At 50.4% G+C, this 24,126-nt stretch overlaps 1 protein-coding gene across 3 annotated transcripts in view; it reads right to left on the bottom strand.

The window, feature by feature from the left end:
- Positions 1 to 24,126, bottom strand: part of SIL1 (SIL1 nucleotide exchange factor) — a 94,723-nt gene that overhangs the window by 21,815 nt on the left and 48,782 nt on the right. For all 3 annotated transcript variants that reach the window (XM_066197016.1, XM_066197017.1, XM_066197015.1), the window contains 4 exons: positions 23,159 to 23,279; positions 21,589 to 21,685; positions 19,087 to 19,278; positions 14,475 to 14,596 (listed from right to left, as the gene is read on the bottom strand). In XM_066197016.1, coding sequence (XP_066053113.1) covers positions 14,475 to 14,596; positions 19,087 to 19,278; positions 21,589 to 21,685; positions 23,159 to 23,279 — 532 coding nt within the window. The remainder of the gene's footprint in view (positions 1 to 14,474; positions 14,597 to 19,086; positions 19,279 to 21,588; positions 21,686 to 23,158; positions 23,280 to 24,126) is intronic.

Genomic DNA, 24,126 nt, shown 5'->3' with positions numbered 1-24,126 from the left:
CTGAGGACAGGCAGATTCCTGGGGAGTAGAGATGAATATTCATGAAGGAGCTCAGTTTGGGAGAGGAAATGAATCAAGTGTGACAAATGCCGCCTATTAGGAAAAGAGGGTGGCGTCTATTTTTAGTGGAGTTAAGCAAACATTAAAGCTCACTCTCTAAGAACTCCAAATAATACCACTCCCTGCTCTGCCTCCCCATCGCCAGATAAGAATTTAGCAGCACGTTCCCACCAGCCAAAACCCGCTCGCCTCAACAGAACTTTTCCGATTTAGCCCCCGTGAGTGTTTTATAAAAATACAAGTTTTAATCTCTCATCTGCATAGGAAGAAGTAACGGCTTCCACCAGGATTTATTTCTCCCCCCCTTCTCCAGCATCATAAGGCTTGAAGGAACCTTTTTAAGACGGAAGAAAACGCTGCATTGAAATCTCCTAAAAGAGCACTCACGCGGAGCTGTAATCACTTCAGATGAACAGAATTATCAGGAGGAGAAAATTCATCTCACTTAGAATCAAGCCCCAATTTGAAACAGAAAGGAAGAGGCTTGGTTTGCCGCCGTGCCAAGCACTCAGACTTTTCACTGAAGTCAAAGAAGCTACAGCTGCTCTGAGCCATTGAAAATCATGCCCAGAATCTCTAGCGAAACTTGTTTGCAGAGATGGCAGCAGGCTGATAAGGATGTTGACTATTCCAAAGAGGCCCACATTATTTGATATTTTTAGAGGTACTTAGTCTGCCTAGTATTATTATTATTAAGCAGAGGTGGAGTATTTACTGCCCTTTTGTCAGAAATCTGTACAAATGCTACTTTTCAGCAGGCTTCTCTTTTCTTCTGGTGAACGTTCCTCGTTTTACTTTTCAGGCTTCTAAACGTCCAATTACGTAAGACAACGAGAGAACAGTGCCTAACAAAAACATCACCATGCCCACAAAGCTGTTTGAGAGGCCTTCTTTCCATAAGATAAGCTCCTCCCCAGCCAAGATTATGGCCAGAGCATTTGGCGAGCAGTAGGACATGGGTGGTCCTAACAGTGAGCACTTAGAAGACCCCTGTCATCTAAGTGACCCCTGTTTTCCCCTGGCAATGGGAGAGCATGAGCCAGGGCTGAAGGACCCTTGGCACAAACTCTCCAGCTCAGTCCAGGCTCTGTTGGCTCCTGCCCTGCACCAAGGGCCAACTCTTCAAGGCAAATGCCCAAACTCCTCCACATGCAACACCACATGGCCTCTGTCCCCTCTCCTCTAGAGGGTCAAATACAGCCTTAGAGTTGGTTTAAAAAGAAGCTGCTCTGAAATCAGACATGTCAAGTGTTTATTATCGATACCAGTCTCTGACACCAACAGCAGAGAGACACAGCCTTTCCCAGAGCATCCAAACCCTGGGAAATCCTCTATGGCTTTGGGATCACAGGTGGTGTCCCTCCCTGAGGTCCCCTCCGTGGCCTTTCCTTCCTGACTGAGTGTCCTCATGACTCCCCCTGAGCTTTCAGGTTACGAGCTCCGCTTCCATCTGGAGGGGAAGATGCCCACGATTAACAAAATGTGACTTGTGCCTGGGTCCACTGGGGCAGCCTGCATGCCCAGCACAGCTGGGACCCCACCAGGATAACAGCCAGCACACAGAGCTCTCTGTACAACACCTCCTGGTGCTCGGCAGTGCCATTTGTTGGGGAAGCTGGGCCCAGAGTCCTTTGGAGAGCGCATCTTCGTCCCTCGCCACGCCAGCCCCCAGCAACTGTTGCCATGGTTATTTTATTGGAGTGCTTTTCATCAAGTAGATGCTGCAAGTGCTGAATTGTCTCTTGCAAGAGTTATATAGGAATAACTAGCTGATAAGTAGGAATAATGGGTTCAGACTGCCCACAGAAGCCAGCGATCCCAATTATTTTTGTTTTGATCCTGCCTTTCTTTTGGTCTCGGCCAGGCTCAGGTTTAAAGCGGGGGTTAGAGATAAGCAGCAGAGAAGGAACGCTTCCTGATGGGAAACGCACTTGGCTCTGCCAGGAGATTAAAGGTCTCTCCTCAAACAAAGCCTCTGCTTTTCAATCAACCCTAAATAGGCTCTAACAAGGCACAGCAATCAACCAGGCAACATATATCCATCCTCACCTGTCGGCCTGGGGCGAGGAACAAGATCTATTTCCCGGTTCCATCACGTTAATTGTTAATCAAGATATTGTAGGCACAGCCCCAAACCCCTTTGGCAGTGACGGGCAGTGACGGATGTCCCGGGCTCCGCTCCGGCCCGGCAGCAGGAGCGGCTCTGCCGGCGGGGGCCAGCCCACGCCTCCGCCAGGGTCTGTGGTGAGGCCCCCGCCTTTCAGACTTCCAGCATCACAGAGTGCAGGAATAAAGCCTGCTCTGGAAAGCCAGGGCCGTTTTGTTTAGTCCTCATTGAAAGCTCTAAGGAGTGACTGGGTAATGATGGAGCTGCTCTTCCCCTGCTGACAGGGTCCCACAGCGCAGGCCGTTAGGCTTTGAAGGACAGAAATGCCTTTTTCTGCTCTCTGCTGTCCCTGGCACAGCTTTTGGGTTGGGAGGTGCTGCCTCAGACCTGGAGAACAGTGCGACTGGAGGAGAGGCACACAGAGCCCACTGCAGCCTGCACAGCCACCAGCGTCACCCAAATCTCAGCCTGTGACTGTGGAGGGGCTGCCCAAGGAACCAGGACCCTCCCCATGGAGGGATGCAAAAGAGCCGGGGAAGATCTCAGCTTTGTTCACAGGAAGGAGCCCAAGGGCAAAAAAAAAATCTATTAGATTTTTCTTTCGTCCATTCTGGAAGGCATCAGGCCCAGCATTGCCAGCCAGGCAAGGGAAGGAATTGTCCTGCACTGGGGCAGCCTCACCTTGAGTTCTGAGACAGTTTTGGGTGCCACACGATCAGAGAGATCCAAAGCTGTTCCCGAGTGTCCGAAGGAGGGAGCCGGGGCTGGGGAAGGGTCTGGAGGGGCCGCCCGAGGAGCGGCTGAGGGCACTGGGCTGGTTCAGCTGCAGGAGGAGCTGAGGGCAGAGCTCAGGGAAGGAGGGGACGGCTGGAGGGGGAGGTTTGGGATGGAGAGCCGGGAAAGGCTCTTCCCCCAGAGGTGCTGGCACTGCCCAGGCTCCCCAGGGAATGGGCACGGCCCCGAGGCTGCCAGAGCTCCAGGAGCCTTTGGACAGCGCTCCAGGGATGGACGGGGGGATTGTTGGGGTGCCTGGGCAGGATCAGGAGCTGGACTGGATGATCCCAGTGAGTCCCTTAAGCTCAGGATATTCTGATTCCAGATGTAAGCCAAGCACACCTCGCACCTGGAGCTGGGCAAACACTCCGTGCTGTGCCACAGCGCTGGGTTTGACAGGGTGTCTGCCCAGCAGGGACACCTGAGTTGCTATCAGTGGACTCAGACACCAAAGCTGGAGCCCACAGGTTGGTGCCAGCCCTGCTCCCTGGGGCTGAGCTCCCCTCCTGGCACTGGCACAGGCAGATGTGGCCACAGAGCCGCAGGCCCCAGCAGTGCCCAGACATGCACGCCCTGCTCCACTCCACAGCCACCCACGAGGGATGGGCTCTTCCTGGAGGGCACTCTGCACTGCTGCAACAGCCACAGGCTAAAGACAAAGAAGTGAATGTGGATGATGTGACCCCAGAGAGATCAGGATTCAGCCATTCTCAAGCTGCCAGTAGAGACAGAAGATGACTTCACCAATTCCAGCTGAAATAGCTGGATTTAAAGAAATGAAATTTGTCAGTTCATTAGTGTGTAACATAAGAATGAAAAACGCATTTTTAATTCCTGATCCGCTAATCCACAATCCGCTGATCTGCAATCCCCAGAGTCCCCAGGGAAAGAAAAGAAAATCCACAGCAGCCTCATAGTATCTCTCCACGGCTTCTCGCCAGGTCCTGCCGAGAGCCTCAGCTACAGAGCCTTCCTCCCAGTACAAAATCCACCTCAGCCAAATTGCTGCCATCCTAGGGGGGCTCGGGGATAACAAAAATCAAACTGCACTTGTCAGAGTGAGTGAACACTGGATGTTTGGTGAGGTGCTGGGTATGATGTCCCAGGAGTTAGCTCAGCTCCCCGCAGATCTGCAGGATCAGGCTCATTTCCAGCAGAACTCCCACTTGTCAGGACAATTAGCAAGCTCCCAGTCACCTTCTTAACTGGGAAGGCTGCTACTGCACCGCAGGAAGGGGTGCTGGTGCCTGTGAAAAGCCTGTCCTGGCTGCACCTGGGAGATGTCCCCTGTACCTTCTTCCCAGCTGAGGGACCCATGGATGCTGTTTGTTATCCAGTTTGCCCCAGCAAGAGCAGTTCAGCGCACACACGCCTGCCAAGCACACATAGTGGGGGGCCCCCAGCCACGTCCACACCTTAAACCATGACCTCCACAGCCAATTTCAACTTCCCACTCCAAATCCTTCCTTAAATTATTCTCAACACTCAGCCCCATTCAGCGGCCTCAGGGGGAGGCACGCACAACCCTCTCTTTGGCATGTGGGCCATGGCAGCACAACCTGCGCACAGAGGCCAGACCAGCAGCGAGCACCACGTGGGAAACTAGGAATTCCCTGGGGTGGCCACCACTGCCCTTGACCATCCCCTTCTTGTCCTCTCCAAACAGATGTGCTGAAATCCAGATCTGGATTTGCTTTTGTAAAGCAACTTTACCTTCATTGGCTGCATCTCCCCAGCTCCAGAGCTGCTCAGGATTTGCTGACCATGAAAGCACCACCATGAGCAGTAAAGCCAGTTTGCACAGGGAGGAATTGCTCTCAAAACATGATGGAAAACTCTCCTTTCTGCAACACCTTTTCCTCCTCCTGTCCAGCAGAAAATGCTGTGAATGTTGGTGTCTACGGACCCAGAAACATCCACTAATGCTGAGGCCACCACACATAAGACCACCTGGTGTTTCTTCATTACTCCCTTCCCTCTCACAGGCAAGACTGAGAAACCTGAGGAAACTGTGCAGGTCACAAATTGGAGCAGGAACCCAGAGCAGAGCCCAAACCCCATGCCACTCCCACACCTCCACATCCCCAAGTTTTTTGGAGCACGCCTCAAAACGTTCGCCTCCTCCCCGCTGAGTTCTCTGTGCAGGGACACGAGAGCCATCATGCACAGCTGCGGGAGGCTCGAGGCAGAAATAGCAGCTCATTACCCAAGCACGTCATCCCATGCAAGGACCCTGACACGCCACCAGCCCTCCCTCACCCCAACCCACACCTGGGCCATCCCCACCCTCCTCCAGCCCCAGGTCCCACTGGGAGGGGACAGCTCGGGGCTGGCGCTGCCAGGTGACATCTGGATGTCTCCCCCTGAGCTCTTTGTGCCAGCTGAATTGATCCCCAGGTGCTGCCAGGGTAGGACCAAGCCCCGACTCCACTGCACTCTTGAAGGTTTCAATTAATCATAAAGCCAATTCCATTTTGGGCTCCATCTGTCTTTATTCCTTCAGGGACTAATAATGCCTCACCGTGTGTTTTCACACCCTAGCTGAACTGAAATTAAGACAGATTTCAATATGAAGTACCTGAGAAGAAAATGCATTTTTTAAAAAGAAATCTCAGAGTCGTTACTGTTCGCAGCTTGGAAAAACACCGTGTTAAGTAAAAGCAGTGGGGTATTAATTTGGAAAGCAACTCAGGTGAATTCCTGCTCATTGCAAGATATGCAAACAAACTAAAATCATATTTAGGGGCTTTTTATGACAGAGTATGTATGGAAATATGACACAACCTGCTTCCACAAGGAGAGGAGGAACATGCAGAGGAGCTCACACAGGCTGCCATGTGCAGCCTCCAAGCAGAGGGATGCTGGCAGCAGCCACCCTGCTGCACCAGGCGTGGACCAGAACCCAGAAACCCTCCCCAACCCTCCCAGTTGCACTGACAGAAATAGATAAAACCCAAGAACCCTTATGGTTCATCATGTATGGCAGGTTTGAGCTGCTCAAGGCTTAGGGAGACCTCATTTACATGTCAGCACATCATAGCACCGGGGTTTTGTGTTCCTTCCTCTGCAATCCTGCCATGGGGCCTTTCCAGCCAGCCAGGCCTGCTTGTCCACTTCAATAAGGCAATTTCCATGTTGATCTGGTGGGTTATTCAAAACAACAGCCCTAATTATTGATCTCAGCAGATGCAGCTAAGGATTAATGACCTGTCCCTTGGAACTGCCACTGCAGGGCTGTGCCCATCGTCCCCTGGCTGTCGGCCTGGCAGCACCAGCTCGTCCCCTCCCTCCTCACCCACATGGAGGTGTTGTCCCACATGGTGACAGCTGAGGCTGGGATGCCCAAAGCCAGCTTCAGGATGATTAACAGAAGGGAACAGTTATGGTGAGCCCTGGGAGGGAATAACTGAGGGAGTCATGACTGTGGAGAGCAGCAGTGACAGGACATTTAGCATGACCCACATTTCACCTGGGCTCCAGCTAACACCACCTCACCGCAGGCAGAGCCTTTCCTCTCTCCCACCCCCTGTGTTCAAGGCTTTGAGAAAAAAAAAGAGGAGAGACAGTCTGGAAAGGATGGTTGCAATGAATTATACGATGTGCTCTGCGTTGAATTCATAAGAGACATGTGAGACGTGAGAAGTGCAGAGCGCTGAGGGGCACAAGGCTTCTGATGGAAGCCAAGATCCTTTGATGGCAGCCTTCTGGAACTGGCTGCAGTACCTTGGAAACTCATTAAATGCAGCAGAAAGGACAAGTGACGTACATCTATTGATGCTCTGAGCAGCAAATTAGTTTTCAAATCTATTCAAGGCTCCCGCAGTGGCGTCGAGGGGCCGAGCCTCGGTGGGAAGCAGCTGCGAGAGTATTTCTGCAGCTCGTGCAGGGACTCCCAGCTGCCCTCAGGGAGGGGGCTGCCACTGGCCCAGCTCCCCGGGGACATCAGGTGGCCACGGACAGCTGCCCTGAGCATCAGGGCTCAGAGGGCTGTGCGGCTGCTCAGGCAGCCAAGCCAGGGAGTCACCCCCTCCCAAAACACGCCAGGCTGCTCCGAGGGCCTCTGCCGGACATCTCCTTTCAAGCAGAGAGAAGATCATCTGAAATAAAGGGACATCAAAACCCAGCTCACAAGAAGACACAGAATGTCAGCACCTGAGGGAAGAGCAAGTAGTTAACAGTGATGAGGAGTTTCTTCAGAAGGAGATAATTTCCAGTAAGCTGTTGTTTTCTCTCATCATCCCGTTCAAACACCTGGAGAGCCTCGAAGCAGCTGAGGTTGGCAGCAATCTGGTGGAAGGCCTGAGGAACTGTCTGCATGGATGAATAATCACCTGTTTCAATGAATCTTTAAGCACATGAATAGACAGATGAGAGAAAACTTATCAAAGCACTGAATTAAGAGAACAGGTAGGCTGGAAAAAGTAAACCTGGAAACGAGGTTGAGCCCTTTTCAGTCAGGACAGCCAAGGGCCATTCTTGGATGCCAGGGGAGCCTGCAGTTGCTGGTTTGAATTATTTTGCCTCCTATGAAAGCTCTGCTGCCCTCTCCTCAGCACAACAAGAGGAGTGGGGGAAAAAATATGACTAAATCCAGAAGAGAGGCCACAAGAGGCAAGGGCAGCCCCCCAACAGCTCTCTGACAGCTCAGTTCTGCCGGCTGGCAATGAAATCCAACAAAAGCCACCATCAGGAAGGGGTAGGAGGGTGCAGACAGCAGGACCTACAGAGGAAGAGATGGGATTGACATCCTCCCACAGGGGCTCAGACAATGACTGCAATCATAAAGGTCAATGCTGTCCACCCCAAACCCTGCTGGGAGCAGGTCCTCACCGAGGCTGGATCCTGCAGTTTCCCACTCCTGTTGCTCACCTCCCAGTCATTCCCTTCTTTGTTCTACTCAATGCACTTTGTCAAGCTCCCTTCCGAAACACACAACAATGGGCTGCTACAGGCTCCCACACTCCCTGAAAAGAGCAGATGCAGATGCCTCCTCCTGGTGAGGCTTTTGCATCTATTGCTTGGAGGGAATGTAGAGAACATGCCAAGACCTGGGAAAGTCACAGTAGGTCAGGAGAATAATGTGGGTGTTCAGGGAGGAAAACCTTTGAAGCCTGTGAAGCCATTAGCAGAGCGTATGGGCTGTAGTAAAAAGGATAAACAGAAAGCATAGGATCACAGAAGCATTTAGGCTGGAAAAAACATCCAAGACCATCAAGTCCAACCATTAATCTCACACCACCATGTTCACTGCTAAACCGTGTCCCTAAGTGCCAAATCTGCATGGCTTTTCAACCCCTCCAGGGTTGCTCCAGTACTTCACAACGCTTCCAGTGAAAAATTTCCCCTAATCTAAACCTCCCCTGGTGGAACTTGAGGCTGTTTTCTCATGTCTTATTGTTTGTTACTTGGGAGAAGAGACCAACCCCCGCCTGGCTCCACCCTCCTGCCAGGGAGTTATAGTTGAGCAAGAAGGATGAATAAATAGTGGCTGAAGAGACAGAGGAATGCGTGTTGTGTCCAGCTACATGCTGTGGCCAGAACCACATCTGCGCCGGGAAACAGCAAGTTTGGGCTGGGTTTTTTGGCAGAAAGTGATTAGGGAACCAGGCTGAACATGTATTTTAAACGGAAACCACCACAATAACTCAAAGGCTTTAGCAGAGAGCATTTACTAAACACGATGCGACAGAAACAACATGTTTTATATAATGCATGAGCTGGCTGTGAGAGTCTTTCCCTCCTGCTGAAACTCTGCTGGAGCAGCTTCCTGGGGCTCCCCACGCCTGTCACAGCCCTGGGCACACTGGCTGGTCTGTGGGGCCGTGTTTGCGGGACAGGACACCTCCCACAGCTCTCAGAACATCAGCACTGGGGCCTGAGGGGACCCTGCAGGTTCTGGGAGCACCCAGTGCTGTGTGAAGGACACAGGAGGACAAGGTCCAAGGCCTGAGCCCCAGGGAAGTGGGGAACCCAGTGGAGCCCAGCGCTGGGGAAGCCGCGTGGGAGCTCGCTGCCCACATGGGATGTGAGGCCAAACACTCCCATTTCATCCTCACTGCTTCACCTCTGTGTCCTCTCTCACACGGTGAACCCAGAGAACTCACTCCAGAATTCCCACGTTTTACAGAAAGGACAACGTCCTCAGCCTTAACCCAGTCCCTCGGGCTGAGGCCAAGGTGTCCATCCCACCTTGTCACCTCTCCAGCAGCTGCAGGCACCTGGGGAAAACATACCTGGCACAAGACCGACCCTCTGCCACTTCCAGCCATCAGCATTGCCCCAAAAATTTCTCCCCAAAAACCCAGGAGCAAACCTTGGACTCTAAACTTTTCCCTCCTTGTCTTCCTCAGAGCACACGGATGGCAGTTTACTCTTTAATTGTTAATTACACTTCCTTGTTAGATTTCAGAGGCTGAAAAGTGTTTAGGGATTTATTCTTCTGTGTAATTAACCACAATGATGAAACACCCATTTATACTGCACTGCAGTTTTTGTTAAGGTTATTCATAATGGGGAAAGGCTAAATAGGTTGAGTTCATTATCATTACAGAAAAAAAATTGAGGTGACCCAATCAAATTAATTTGAAATTAAGTGCAGTGAGGCTGATAACTCCACACAAGTCAGGAGTTCAAATAAAAATCGAGGAGACAATCTACAAAGCAAGAAATTATAAGCAGTCAAGGAGTGGAGCTGGAATTACTGCAACTGGGAGATGGCAAACACATGGTGTGGGTGGGCAAACAGGGCCACTGAAAAAATCAGGGAAAGTGGATAAAGAGATGGGCAAATACTGCAGGATATAAAAGAAGAAGCTGGAAGAGGAAGGGATGAAGATGGATTGGAAATAAATGGGTAGGGACAGTGCTTGTTAAGCTAACCAGATTTATTTCTCTGCACAGAAATTCTTATGTCCTTACAAGACAGCATCGAAGCAAGGTCTTTAATTTTACTTTTCCCGGGTTTATTGCTTGGGCCTCAGTGTTATTTAACACCAGTGAGCACCAACCAGTTTCAAGGCACAGCTGGACCTAACTCAAACCCCTTAAATCTGGTGGAAGCTCTTTCCTCTTGACAGAGGCATCCTGGAGGAGCTGCTGCTTCTCCAACAGAGCTAGGAAGTCTTGTGCTCTGGGAAAATGGACTGATGGACAGAGCGAGGAGACAGCATTCCCACATCCCTCTTCCCTCAGAAAAGACTATGGAAAAGCAGAACCAAAACCGGGTGGACCCCACGATGCTGAGCTCTGTTGGACACCCCAGCAAAGCAGGAGGAAACAGAGCCCATCACTCAGGGAGCTTCTCTGAGGCTTCTCTTGAGAAGCAAACCCATGTTTTGTGCCTCCCTTGGCTTTACCAAAGTGGGGCAAGCTCTGAACGAGCCTCGGAGCTGGGTAACACAAATAATGGTGAATGGGATATTCAGGATGCACGTGGTCATCCTTTTAAGGGGTTTAATCTCTTGGAAACAGCTAAGACAATCCATGGAAAACTCCTGTGTGTTGCTACAGGATCATGCTTCAGTTATCACCAGTGATGAGTTTACTCCCAAGCCTTTACCAAGTCCTGTGACGTTATTTTAGCACTCAGGGCCAGAAGAGGAAGAGTGAGAGCCCAGCAGTGCTGGGCTTGTGGGCAGAGGCTGTGTTGGAACTGTCCCGTGCCCTTCTAGGACACATGGCAAATGTCAGCTCAGACCATCAGTGGGACATCCTTGTCCCTGGCCACGCCATCGGGTGCGTTTTTAAAGGTCTGGCCAAAATGCCACAAGTCTCTCACTGCAGCTGCACAAGTGGCTGCCCTCGCAGTTCCCCACTTTGGCCAGGCCAAAATCTCACCTTCTGAGCCTTCTGCCTCATACCTGTGAAATACAAACGGCTTCCTTTTGCCTTGAAGGTCCCATAGCTTAACTTTTCTTCATCCTCACCTCCAACTCACCCCTAAGTGCATGGGGAGCATTTGGGATAAAGCTTCAAGAAGGCATTCAACATAAATTATTATTCCCCTTCTAAACGGATTACAAAAATCCTTTTATTACAAAACACTAAAATGTTCAAATTATTGGTGTGGAAAAACATTTCCTGTAGGTAAAGTTTTCAAAAAATGGAGGTTTTAATCACAAGCGTAATCCTTTCTGGCTAACATTTCCAGTCTTGTGAAACATGGAGATACAGATTGCACAGAGGCCTGGCTGTGCCATGAACAAAGGGAGATGCTGCCTGTAAATAGCTCAGAGGACATCAGAAGACACTTCTCTCATCAGCAATCTTTTTTTAGCTTAATATAGCTCCTCTTTGCATAAAACATTGACATTTTTGTAATGTTTGGACCCAATGGTGCGAATGCTGATTGTCATGCGAAGATACTGGAGTGTACCTTCAAAAGATGCAGGAACATTTTACAGACAGTAGTTTCACTTGCCTCCAAAATGCTGGATCTTAATATTTCATACTTATATATATTTAAATGTTAGTACCACGGGATAAATGCTAACATGCTTTTATGCTAATGCAATCACTGGAAATCCAGATAATGCTGTGTATTGGCATATACTGTTAGTGAATTATGGATACCTAAATGTACAACCCCACATGCCTAGCAATTATTTTTGTTAGTGCATTTAACTTTTATTTGCAATCAGAGCACTTGAGGATTGTTCAAATGAAGTTAGCTTTTGCAAACTGCTGAATGGAAAAACATTTTGTTAAAGGCTTAAAAACAGTAAGAGTGTGATGAGGTTTTAGACTTGCAGTACGGGCACTGCTCAGAGAACTCCACCAGATGGAACAATGTTTGATTTGGTCACAGACTCAGCAATTAAAACCCAAATGCCTGAAGTGAAGGACATATGAGAGAAACATGAGATGAAACCTTGATTTCCTCCCTGTCAGGTGAAGGAATCTGCCTCTCTTGTGGCAGGCACTCACAGAGGCAGATGGATGCCAGGAGGTCAGATCCTGGCAGCTAGACCCCAGAACACCGTGCCCCGAGGTCCAAATCATGCTGTTCTATGGCTGCTTTTCAAGTCTGCTTCCAGCCAAATAAATAGGAGCAATATCAGGAAGGAGAAATCCTGAGCTGGCCCTGTTGTGCCTTCTCCTCCTCCTGCCTTTACTGAGCCAGGTCTTGGCCAGCCCCCTGGCCTGTTGGCTCAAGATGCTGAGCCCTGGTTTTCCCCTGGAAGACCCTTTTATTCCAATGGGCTTCCAGCACAGCCAGAGCTTTAAGTCAGGTCCTGGCAGGACCATGTGCAGGCAGGACCTGGGTGCTGCAGCTGCTTGTTCCATCCCTTACCTGCTTCCCTACCTGAGCAGAGTTAAGGACGATGCAAATCTGGAGAAGATCTGGGTATTTCTGAGAGCTGAAAAGTTCTGGATGTGACCCAGGCACATCTGGAATCGCTCTGTGTCCAGTGGTTTCCTCCTGTGCTAAACACTTGTCCACAGACAATGCCAGACTCCCTCTTCCCGACTGAACTGTGCCAGGAGTTACTGACCTGCCATGCCAGGCTCTGGAGCTGCTATCATCATGCCCTGATTTCCCTCTGGGAATGTTTGCCTGGCTTGAAACTGCTGTTCTGAGCCAGCCTGGCTGAAGAGACCTGGGAGGTGGCCACAGACCCATTTGGTGAGCAGCAGACCATTGCCTCTTCCCAGGCTCAGCATCCAGCACAGGATCTGACACCAGCCCCAGGCACACAAGCACAGAGCAGATCATGTCCCTGCAGCCCAGTGAGCTGTGACACCTCTGGTAATTTACTGGAAAACCCTACCACCTCTCTAAGGCTCCCAGGAACAACCATGAGGGAACGAAAACAACAACAAGCCCTCAGAAAAACACAAAATGCTGTGTGAAGTACCTGAAATGCCCTCGACAGTTTAACTAGAGCATGGAGTAAGCTGAGAAAATGTATGAACAAACGAATTAAGCGGTGAGCACACAGCAGACAAGTTGGCATGTAGGTGTCTACTGAGAAAGCTTAAGCACAGCAAGGGGAGAAAAAGCAAACTCAAACCAAGGCATAATATCCCTCACATTTTGGAACAGAGCTCTCAGACAATGTATCATCCAAACCACTCCAAATTGCCATCTGCCAGAATGTCCTTCAAAGAAAGAAGGTCCACGAGTTTGCAAAGAAGCAGTCTAATGTTGTCATATCAAATGAGAGGTTCTCTCCAAAGAAGATTTTTGCACTTGAGTGAGAAATACTACACAAAAGTGTGACTCTCATGGCCACTGCTACATTGTCATGTACCATGAGACAGTGAATTTCTGGAGTCTTGACCATGTCGTGTCTCTCCATGTACATCTGGAAAGAAGCTCTTTAACAGACCCTGTCATTTCACAAGTTACCTGCAAATGTTTCCAGACCCTCTGCATGATCTTCTCTGTATGGAACACATCATTAGGAGTCCACGTGCTACTAAAGAACCGGAGCAAACCACTCCAGTATTGTTTCAAAGATTGAGATACACTAGAATATGAAGAGCAGGTGTTGTTTTTGATGCATCTCCCTGTCATCACTAAGTCAGGCTCCGTTTCAGACTAGAAGCTGGATCCTTTCCTGGTATAAATCTGGGTACCTGCTCCTGTCCACGAGGCCCCATCATTCCACACACGCTGTGGGCCAACTGCATTGCATACGAGATTGCCAAATAAATGCAGGTCTGTGGACCATGTGTTAGACTAAGCCATAAATAATTTATGATGCTGGAGAAGGTGACTGTATTTTTAGGTGTAGAAATATGCAGATAAAACAGTCCTGACCTTCAATTTTCACTCTCCGCTTCTGATTCTGAAGTTTGAGTCCATCCAATGCATTTCTAAAGCCTCTGCACCTCTGAATGTGCAACACACCCCCTGCAAAGCCCCAAAACTCATAAATCAAAAAGGGGGCACCAAGAAAATCCATGGAGCCCACAGGATACCTCCTGCAGCACTACACATGATGCCCCAGCATCAGGCAGAGCAGGTCAAACATCCTGCAGGTCAGTCTCCTCTGGATTCTGGCTGCTGACCTTATTCCTGACCCCACGTCTAATCAACACCCCTTTGATGTCAGAGGCACACGTCCATGGGGCCCAAACCCCGCTCTAAAGACCACGGGAGCTGCTCAAATCAGCACCTTGCCATCCTGGAGCAGCCCAGGAGCAAGGACGAGGAAGGACTAAGGTGTTCACTGGGGTGCTTGGAACTGTACCCTCCTTCACATCTTCCCCCAGAGAGGGCTGTGATGGGGAGAGGAGGAGAATTATTCCCCCCTTGGACTTTGTACAAACAGGGAGCCCAGGAAAATCAAGAAACAATCATAGATTTGACACCACATTACTTCTGGATATGTCCAATGAGCAAGATGGGGACACACTGAGGAGCAGGGCTAATGGGTGTTGCAAGGGCTAGGCAGGGGACAAGACAGTTTTGCGGTGTGTCACAACACAGCTTTCAGTCTCTGCTCTCAGAAATAAACCAAGAGAGGCAAAGAGAGGCACGGAGCCCAGCTGAGGGCAGGTCTCACCTGGACAGGGCAGGTCTCACCTGGACAGGGCAGCTCCCAGGACGAAGGCAGCGTGTTCCTTCAGCGAGGCCTCGCTGCTGTTCAGCCCCTCGATCACCAGCTGGAGCCCACCCATGGAGAGGAAATCCTTGGCATTGTCCACCTGGGAGAGAGCAGGTCGTGTCAGCACAAACCTCCAGCCTTGGAGAACACCTCCCTTCACACCCAGAGCATCCCCTCCCTTCTGCTCTAAGCAGCACGGAGTTTGAAAAGGAATTAAAATTTCCAAGGGAATGGATGTGGCTGAACTGTGCACAGTCCTGCCCACGAGCAGCGATGTCATGGCTGCACAGGCACAGTGTCCTCGTGGGAGGACATTGTCACACACAGAAGGCATCGCTGGAAACTCAAATACTTTGATTATAGCTATCAAAACTGCTCTTGACACGTATTTCGGTAATCCAGGTGGTGTCAAAAACTCAGTACAGCTGCTGATGTCAAAAAACTCCAGCTCTTTGCTCTCCCCTGAGCAGGCCTTTACTGGAGACCCAGGGAATTGCATGTTTTGCAAATGCAGTTAATTAATTGATGCTGTAATTGTAGCACCAGGAGTCAGGGATGTTTAGGAGCCTGTCAGCACCAACAGGGCACACAGGTGGCATCAGAGAGAGGAGCATGGGCTTTCTCCATGAGTTCCATCAACAACTTCCCATGGACAAGGAAAGAAAAAGCCAGTCCCTGCTTGGAGGGGTCAGCAAGGAGCTTCACCAGGGAGCAGCCCCACAATGACTTTTCTAAGCAAACAGTAATGGATTAACTGCCCAGGAGGGAAAAGTTTACGCATTAGTGGGGATTCATCAGCCTCTGGCTCTAAGTGGATCAGGGGCTAGCCAGGCACAGTCCCAGCAGGCATCTGCTCTTGGAGAGGAGATCAGAAAAGGCTCTGAGTGCTCAGAGACAAAATTTAGAGAAACAGCACAAAGTACTTCAAGTACAAATTTCAGTCCAAAGTCAAATCGATGCATTTTGGTATTCAATGATTTTTTTTTTTCAGTTTAAAAGGGGATCTGATGAATGCTCAGAACTGCCTGCACAGAAAAATCAGGTTTAGAAATTCGACATTTCTCCTCCCTGAAAGACAGGGAGACAACAGCAATCGCTGGCAGATGGAAACAGAATATAAAAATGAGTTATCAGCAGGGCAAGCCCACCCCCCAATGGGGTGGGACAGGACAAACACCACAAGCCGTGCAGGGCATGTGGGACACTCTTCTACTCAATGACTTCATGCTCAGTGTTATATTTATCTTACCTTCATCAAAACTGGCCCTAAGTCAGATATTTCAGGTACCCAGGAGAAGGAAGAAGCTTTGTGTCCTACAGGTCTGCTGTTACCTTCCAAAGCAGGACCTGGGGAGCTCCAGCTCATCTCTGCTCCCCAGCGGGACAATACCCACCTGTCCCTCTGCAAAGCTGCTCTCTGCAGGTCTGCTGGGGCTGATTCAGTATTTGCAGCAGCTTTTGTATCCTTTCAGATGCTGTTCTTTTAATTGTTCCTATAAACCAGGCCTGCCAGATCTCTCACTTTTCAGCAGACCCATCTTTGTCTACAAAGACATCTATGCAGCAACCCAATTTCAGCTGCCAGTGGGTCCTTTTATTACTCAGCCTCTGTAAAAACTGGTTTAGTGCTGGAATCAGACATTGACTTCTGCACAAGAGGGAATGTATGGACAGGCAGGAGTTTGCATCCAGCACCTGGTGTGGTAAAACCAGCCACTGCTGCAACCTCAGCAGCACCAGAGTCCTTCGTGCTGCCCCAGTGTCAGTGAGATACCACAACTGCAGAATACAAATTGTGCTGTAAAGCTTATTCTGGAGAAGTGTTTATCTTTTTTAACCAGAGTCTGTCATGAGAGCTCCTTCCCTCACTCACTGTTTTAAAACCAACAAAATCCCCAAACTTAACAACTTGAAGGTATTAACCTCTCTGGGGAGCAGCGGATGCTGTGAGGCAGCAGCTCCTACCTCGCTTCAGTCCACTGAAATCAGCACAGAAGAAAAACCAAAGATCAAAAGAGCTCTTGAGTAAAGTACACAGGCAAAGCAGGCAAGGGGAGGGATGGGAGAGGAGCAAATATGACAGCAGTTATTCAGGGAGCAGGTTGGAATTGGAGGAGAAAGAAAATAGGGAGGGAAGGTGAGAGAGAAAATGTTAGAAAACAAGAGCGAGGGAAAGGAGCATGTCAGCCGCACACGATGGAGAGGAAATTAGCAGAGAGAGATGGTGTAGCATGTCAGAGGAGAGGAGAGAGGAAGATAAGCAGAGTAAATAATTGAGAGAAAGAGCCTGCAATGCCTGAGAACGGGTCTTGGCTCTGCACACTGCTGTGCAAGCACTGTGAATGCTGTTTATGAGTTACGCTCTGCCCTTTCCACATTTGCATTTGGGTCTTATGCGTTACAGACAACCCAGCAAGCCAAACCCTCCTGCTCCTTCTCCAAGACGGGCTCCCGAACATGCCAAGCTGAATCGTGGGTGAGAAGAAGCAAACCAGAGCTGGCAACCAAAAGCTGAGCAATCGCAGAGCCCTTGGGCTGACTCTTCAAAAGCAGGAGAGAGCATCTCCCCGGGCTGGGCACTGGCCACGGCTTCCACGGCGCGCTCCGAGGCACGAGCTGCCCCACACCCCACTGCTCCGGGGGCCCCTGACTGTGACACAGAGCAGGGAGCAGCCTTTGCTTGCACACCCTCCAGGGCATGGCATTTTCCACTCCACAGGGCATCCTGTGCCCTGGAGGCAGCAGCAGGATGGCCAGGAGCTGAACAGTTACGAAAAGCCATGGCACGGTACTGCCGTGATGGAGGCTGGGGAAGGTGGGGCCAGCAAAGTGGCCCCACACGTGGCCTGGGCCACCCACACCTGCAAGGATCCCCTGCTCCCACGGCACGGCACAGCTGTGACTCGCTGCAGAGGAGTCCTGACAGTTCAGCCCTTCCAGGGTTATGCGGCACAAGCGTTCTTTGGCTGCTGTTCAGTAATTACATTAAGCCAGTGCTGCTAAAGTCAGTCCCAAACAGAGATAATGCTCTGGATGCATTCAACTGACTGGAAGAAGAAAGAGGAGGAAAAGCCATGCTGGCTTAGAGACAAGTCATATTTCTTATCAGCTTCCTGCCTGACGAGAAGGTGCTGCCCAGCCATCTGCCCCGACAGCGCCGGCACAGAGCAGCGCTGTGATCGGCGCACAAAGAGCCTCTGTGCTCCCGCCAGCCTCCTGCCATTCCCCCTCTCTGACCCCTTTGATGCTGCATGTGCTTCCCTTTGATGCTCCAGTCCCTGCTCCTCGGCCATTCTGAAATTGTTTGCCCCATCCTGTGCTGCAAGGATTTTCTGCTGGAATAGTCCAGGTTACATGGGAATGCCAAGCATCCCAGGGAGTTTGGGGGTTGCTTTTTAGCACTGGCCTGACGCTCTGGCACCCTTCATCAGGCAAGATTAGCCCTGAGTACAAATATGAAGCTCTTTGGGTGCCCATTGTTCACAGTTATTCTCTGAGTCACACAGATGCCGTCAGTGACACAAAAGCAGGGAGAACAAACAGCAAGGAAGCCTTTGCGTGCCCACAACGGCGATTCAGAGTGGAAATTCAAGACAAAGAGCCCTGGAAATAGCACTTCTGTCAGCCGGCACGTGGACTCCCTCTCTCACAGCAGCAACCCTTCAGCTACCTGCCTCCAAAATACCACATTTGGTTCAACAAGTGCTGCTCCAGTGAAAGGGCTTTGCACTGGAACCTCCCAAAAGTTGTCCCATTCCCCCTCTGAAATGACAAAGTGCCACTGGAAAATCTGCCAGTGCACTCCAGGCTCTCCCAGTCACTGGGGAGGGAGAAGCCAAGTCCCTTCCCACACGGCAGAGCAGAGGCTGGATGCCCAGACACCCTGCCGGGGGTGGCACCAAGGAAGACCAAGGCCGGGGGAGCAGAGCTCTGTGCCTGCAGCTGCATCCAAGGGGAGGTAGGAATGTGTGTGCTGAAAGCAGAGCAAGAGGGATCAGAGGGAGGGGGGAAAAGTGTGAGCACAAACCCGAGGAAGCGAGATGCCAGCAAATATGTTCACCCTCACACAGAGCTAATTAGCGCGGCGAGGCTCTTGGTGCCACTGCTTACTCACACCAAGACAAAATAGAGGGGTTTGGGTGGCTGTCGCCTTCCCTGGTACAAAGACATTCTCTGTCAACTGATGTAAGGGCACCTACCCTCAACCACGGCAGCTTTCCATGGAAGCAGAGAGAAAATAATTCTTTTCTTAGCAGCCACCACTCTACTTACCCAAAAATGGCAGCTAAAACCCCATTTTCTAACATTAAGCAGATAAAAGAGGAAGAAGAGAGGATAAGAAAACCAGCCTGAGAACGGACAACAAATCAGGCAACTGCTAGGATACTGCTGGCTCCTGGCACAAGCAGTGATGAATTCCAACCTGGATAGAAAAGAAGCCTGCACTAGTCCTCTGCTGTCTGTTATTGTCCCAGGATTATGGGAATTAAGCAATTTGTATTACCTGATACCGATAAGAAAAATAAAACCCCGTTTATGACACCGTATCCCCTGGATTTTACATGGTAGTTACTGAGGCATTCTTGTTACCTGGTGAACATAATATTCGAGATCATAAAGCGCCGCTACTTTTTCATCCAGCGTGGAGGCAGAGCTGTTGAATTTGCTGATTAATTTAACCATAATTTCATAATCTGTTTCTATCTTCATGTTCAGCTTTTCAAACTCCTCCTTCAGCTGCTCTATGGGCCGGAACTTCTTCCTCACCTCTTCCTCTCGGGCCTTGGAAACAGAAGGAAGAAAGCAGATGTGAAGATAGGAGATGAAGAGAGACAAGACAGACACAGGAAAGAATGCCAGCCCCAGATTTACGAAGGGAACCCGGCTGTCTGTGCCAACGGATTTACTGCTGTGCATCACAGGTGCAGGGGCAGGGTTGGAGGGTCCTTCTGAGAAGCCCAGGAACCCAGTCACCTGTGAGATATCCACAGCACGAGGGAGCAGCAGGGCTTTGTACACCACTTCACATCTATACAGCATCTGTACACCACTTCTACATGTACAGATGATTTGGGCATCACTTCTACATCTATACAGCATTTGTGCACCATTTCTACATCCCATCTCCTTCCAGCTCAACATCAAGCAGGCGGCAGCACTGCTGATCCCTGTTTGCCGGCAAGTGGATGTTCTCAAAACCTGGCCGCAAAAAGCCCTGAGCCACCTCCCTGATCTTACAGCTGAACCTCTCTGGAACTGCACTTGAGGCTGGAGAGCTCCAGGGGTCCCATCCAGCCCAAAGTGCCCGGTGACTCCAAGGAGATCTTGGACACAGACCAAGATGCTTTCACCATTCCAAGCACTGAACACATTCCAGGATGGCTCTGTCTCCCAAGGAGAGGGTGTGGGGACAGAAGCTGTCAGAAAGGGAAGCAGGAGGAGCAGTGATAAGCTGGGGGCAGCTGAAGTGCTGTGCCACAGGGCTTGGCCAGCAGACAGCCTGTCCTGAGCACAGCTCATCTCCCTCGCAGTAACAGCCCCCCAAGGGCTGCCCTGAACCAAGAGAGCTGACACAAAACATGTGGTGAGGAGGAAAGGATCTGTCAGAGATCTCAGAGAGCCCCAGAGGTGCAGGAACATCAGCACTGGTGGCACTGGGGACAGAGCCTGCCGCTGCAGGGGACAGAAGCAGCAGAGAGGCCAGGCTGGAGCTGGGCTGCCGCAAGGACAGGAGAAAGGCAGAAAGCCCCTTTTGAAAGGGATTTGTCACAAATACCAAGATGTGTTTGTATGCAGAGTGAGCCCCAGCTGGAGGGTTTGCACGTCCTGCTCCCCATGAGGGAACAGAAGCCCAGTCCTGGAGCCATCGGGGAAAACCAAGTGGGCAATGGAGGTGAAAGCTGTGTCAATGGGATGATTAATTACCACAGGTAATTAATCCCAGCCCAGCCCATCCCCACCCTGAGCACGCCCAGCTGCCTGTGCTGGAGCACAGAGGGGCTCAGTGTAACTCCATTTCCTCTGACAAAGAGCCTTTAACGATGGATTTGCTCTCTGCAGGAGTGACTGCAAATGGAATACTTTAGGTCCATTAGATATAGCTGCTTTTAGCCCAGTTGCTGGGACAAAAGCTATTCTAACAGGGGGTTTTAAAATATGGCTTATTTTCACCTAATAGAGTATCACTAATTTTTGCATTTCAATGATCCTCATTTCCAGCAGCCCTTTCCAGCAGCCCTGCAATCAATCAGCAACACTGCTATGGAAATAATCTCCCAGCAAATGAAATCATGTCCTGCTGCCACATAGGGGAAGAAAAAGCCTTTCTGTGACAGCAAAACTTTAGAGCCTTGACTCCTCTTTCAGTTTTCGTTTGAGTGAGCCAACACCAAGGCAGCAGGAGGAGCGAGAGTTAAAGAAATGCTGCTGAGGGGGAGAAGGGCAAGAGGCTGTGATGCACCTGATGCGTCACACATCATCCCACCCATTTACTTCAGGTTGTGGATTGTTTGTAACTAAACGGACAACTCAGAGCTTGTGGAAGGAAACTTCAGGCCCTGCTTCGCCGCGGCCATTTGGGTTTTGCTATCCAGGGCAGGAGGCTGGAAACAGAAAGCAAGGAGAGTAGTGAAAGGGAAGGTAACTCCCTCTGTAAATACTGTCAGCTGCAATCCAGTTCCCTTTGGAGTCTGCAGACATTTTTGTGAATTGAGCAGCACTGGAACAGATTAATTATATTGTTCAGAGAACACTGGCTGCCCCAACCCTGAAAGTGTCCAAGGCCACGTTGGACAGGGCTGGGAGCAGCCTGGGATAGTGGAAGGTGTCCCTGCCCATGGCAGGGGGTGGCACTGGAACAGCTTCAGAGTTCTTTCCAAGCCAAACCATTCACAGAATCATAGATTCAGACAGAAAAGTCAGGGAGCAATATCACTAACAGGTTAGCAAAGGTATTTGAGGTCCATATTCACCACAAGATTAGTTTGCATAGTGTTTTCCAAGCAATCATTTTAACCGTTCTATTTCTGCAGCGTGGAACAGGGTGTGTTCACATCCCTGCACTGTGCATTGCTTTAGAAACAGGAAACTCACCTTCCTTTCTGCCTTCTCACTTTCCTTCATTTTAGCCAAGGCCTTTTTGAGCTCCTCAGATGTGAATGAATTTGCATCGACATCGACCTTGCCCAGCCTTGCAGAAGAAACAAAACAAACCAGAACATGTTATGAGTGAACAACTGCCTCTGTTCTATTTTCACTGTGACATTCCAGCAATGGCTAAGGGCGGGAGGAAAGGAATGAAAAAACCCACCATGTTCAAGAAAAGATTGGTCTGAGTGCTTGATTCTGTGTGGGCTTTGCAGACACCTCACCCTGATAATCAGGGGCTCTGCAATCAGCCTGCTAAACCAAAATCTCAAGTCACCCCACAATAAATACAGCTGATTAATTGATACTTCAGCATTTCATGTTGAAATAGAGGAAGCACCCCTATGCCACTAAATCATTGCTAAAGGTTTGAAAGCTTCAACCTGGAGATTTCAGCTTATGAGCATTGTACACAGAGAAAGGGCACGGGTAAATCCACACAGAAATGACACAGAAATTCCAAAAAACACTTCATCTTGATCTTCAGATATTTTCTTGTTGGATCAAGGAGTGTTCACCTGGGCACAATCACTCTTGCACAGAGAAGGAGGAAGGGCAGCTGCTGAGCCATTGTGAAGCTGAAGAACACCTCCGTGCCCTGAGCAGGAATCACTGAGCAGGCTTTGGTGCCACCACTGCAGGGGCCACTCCTGTCAGAGCCCCCTCTAGGCTGGTGACAGCTTTGCTCGGGGGACACGACTCTGCCCCAGCCTGGCAACACAAGCAGGGCCCAGGGCTGCGTCAATGGGACCCCCGATGTGCACAGGGACCCCCAGAAACACCAACAACTGGCAGCACTTTGCTTGGCTGCTCTTTCTCTACACAGAACCATCTTCTTCCTTTCCCATCCCAGGAAAATTCAACCTCTACCTCTGCCAAAGCCTATCTCCTGCACCTCAGCGAGCAGAAATGTTCTTCTGCACTTGCTGCACCAAAAACATCCCCCAGGGCCCGCAAGAGATACCAGGGCCATCCTTCAACCCTCCACAAACACTGCACAGGCACCCAGGATCATCAGCTTTCCATCTCTGGCTTTCAGCCTCCCTGCACTGCTCCCGTTCATTTTCTCCTCCTCTCTCCACAAGTTTGGGAAGCACAGAGCTGACACTGCCTGGTGTGCACGTGACGCTTTGGGGCTGCTCCCAGCCAGGACACAGCACCTGGCTCAGGTCCTCAAAGCTGATCCCAAGGGCTAGGCTCGGGGAGCAGTGTCAGACCAGTTGCTGCAGATAGTTCCAAAGACAAACGTCTTTCAGAGAAGCCACGTTGCCAATTGAGTTTCGGTGTTGTGGCATGAGAAGCCATGAAGGTGCCTCTGAATGTGCACTCAGGGCACTTCCACCGCCATCCCAAAGGGATTACAAAGGACAGGGCTCTGCTTTCAGCACTGCTGAGCTCCTAACCCAGCAATTAAGTCTCAGGAAGCAGCAGTAATTGAGTGCACCAGGGATCCCGGCCTCTAACAAAAGGCATGAATCCCACAGCCCACCCAATCCAATGCCTTGAACATCTGTACCTCTTCCTTCTTCTCTCTTCTCTCGTGTCACTTTGCCCATTTTCTCTGTCGGGGAGCTTGGCTTCTCTCTCTCCTGTCTGCAGGTTCAGTCGCACATGTGACCCTGCAGCAACAGCCTGACCTACAAACAAAGGTCACAAAGGTTATTTCAGAGCATGTGCACTGCTCCAGCTTTGGGAGGAACTGGCAGCTGAAGGCACATGCTCCTCCCTGGGAGAAGGGGAGAAAAGGTCCATCCCACACAGTGAGGAGTGGGATATCCATCACTGAGCCCCTTCTCGTCCAGCAGCACCCTTAAAGTGCTGTTGTTTTTCCCTCCCAGAAATGCCACCCAAGCCACCCAAGGTGTCCCTGTGCTGCCAGGCTGGCTCTGATCAATAGCGGAGGTAGAACCTTGAGCCCAGCAGACACTGCTTCCTTCCTCCTGTCCAGCCCAGGTCCTAGCAGAGCACTAAAACTCCACACCAGAAGTGCATTTGGAGGCTACGTGGGGAAAGGGGAATTGGTGCTGATTGGGGCAGACAGAATGAAATGCAGCTGCCAAAGGGCAATCAAAGCATCCTGCAGAGTACAGCCAGCTACACTGCACATCAAGGCTCTGCTGGTGTGCAAATACTGTATTAAAAGGAATTTATGATCACGACTGTCTGCCAACAAAAATACACAGAATACATTAAGCTTCGGGTTTAAATGCAGAAAAGATAGGAAATTCAGAGTGGTTTTCACCGGTTCACCACAAACACATCTCAGTGGCCAGCCCAGCACTGGGGTGAAGAGGAGGCAATATTTGGTTGCTATTTCTTGGTGGCATTTCTTCCTCTCTTAATGCAGGAATTCTGCCTGCCCAGGACAGCGAGGCTGCAGCTGAACAGCCCCAGAGCTGCTCACAGATGGACAGACAGACCACAGCTGCTCACCCTCCTCCCTCCTGAGCAGGATTCCCTGTTCAGCCTTTCCTTTCTCTCTTC

This window comes from Chamaea fasciata, unplaced genomic scaffold, assembly GCF_029207755.1.
Source record: "Chamaea fasciata isolate MVZ Bird 193981 ecotype frontalis unplaced genomic scaffold, bChaFas1.0.hap1 SCAF_15, whole genome shotgun sequence".
NCBI lineage: Eukaryota > Metazoa > Chordata > Aves > Passeriformes > Sylviidae > Chamaea > Chamaea fasciata.
The sequence above is the reverse complement of the archived record's forward strand: the minus strand, read 5'-3'. Positions and strand labels throughout refer to the sequence as shown.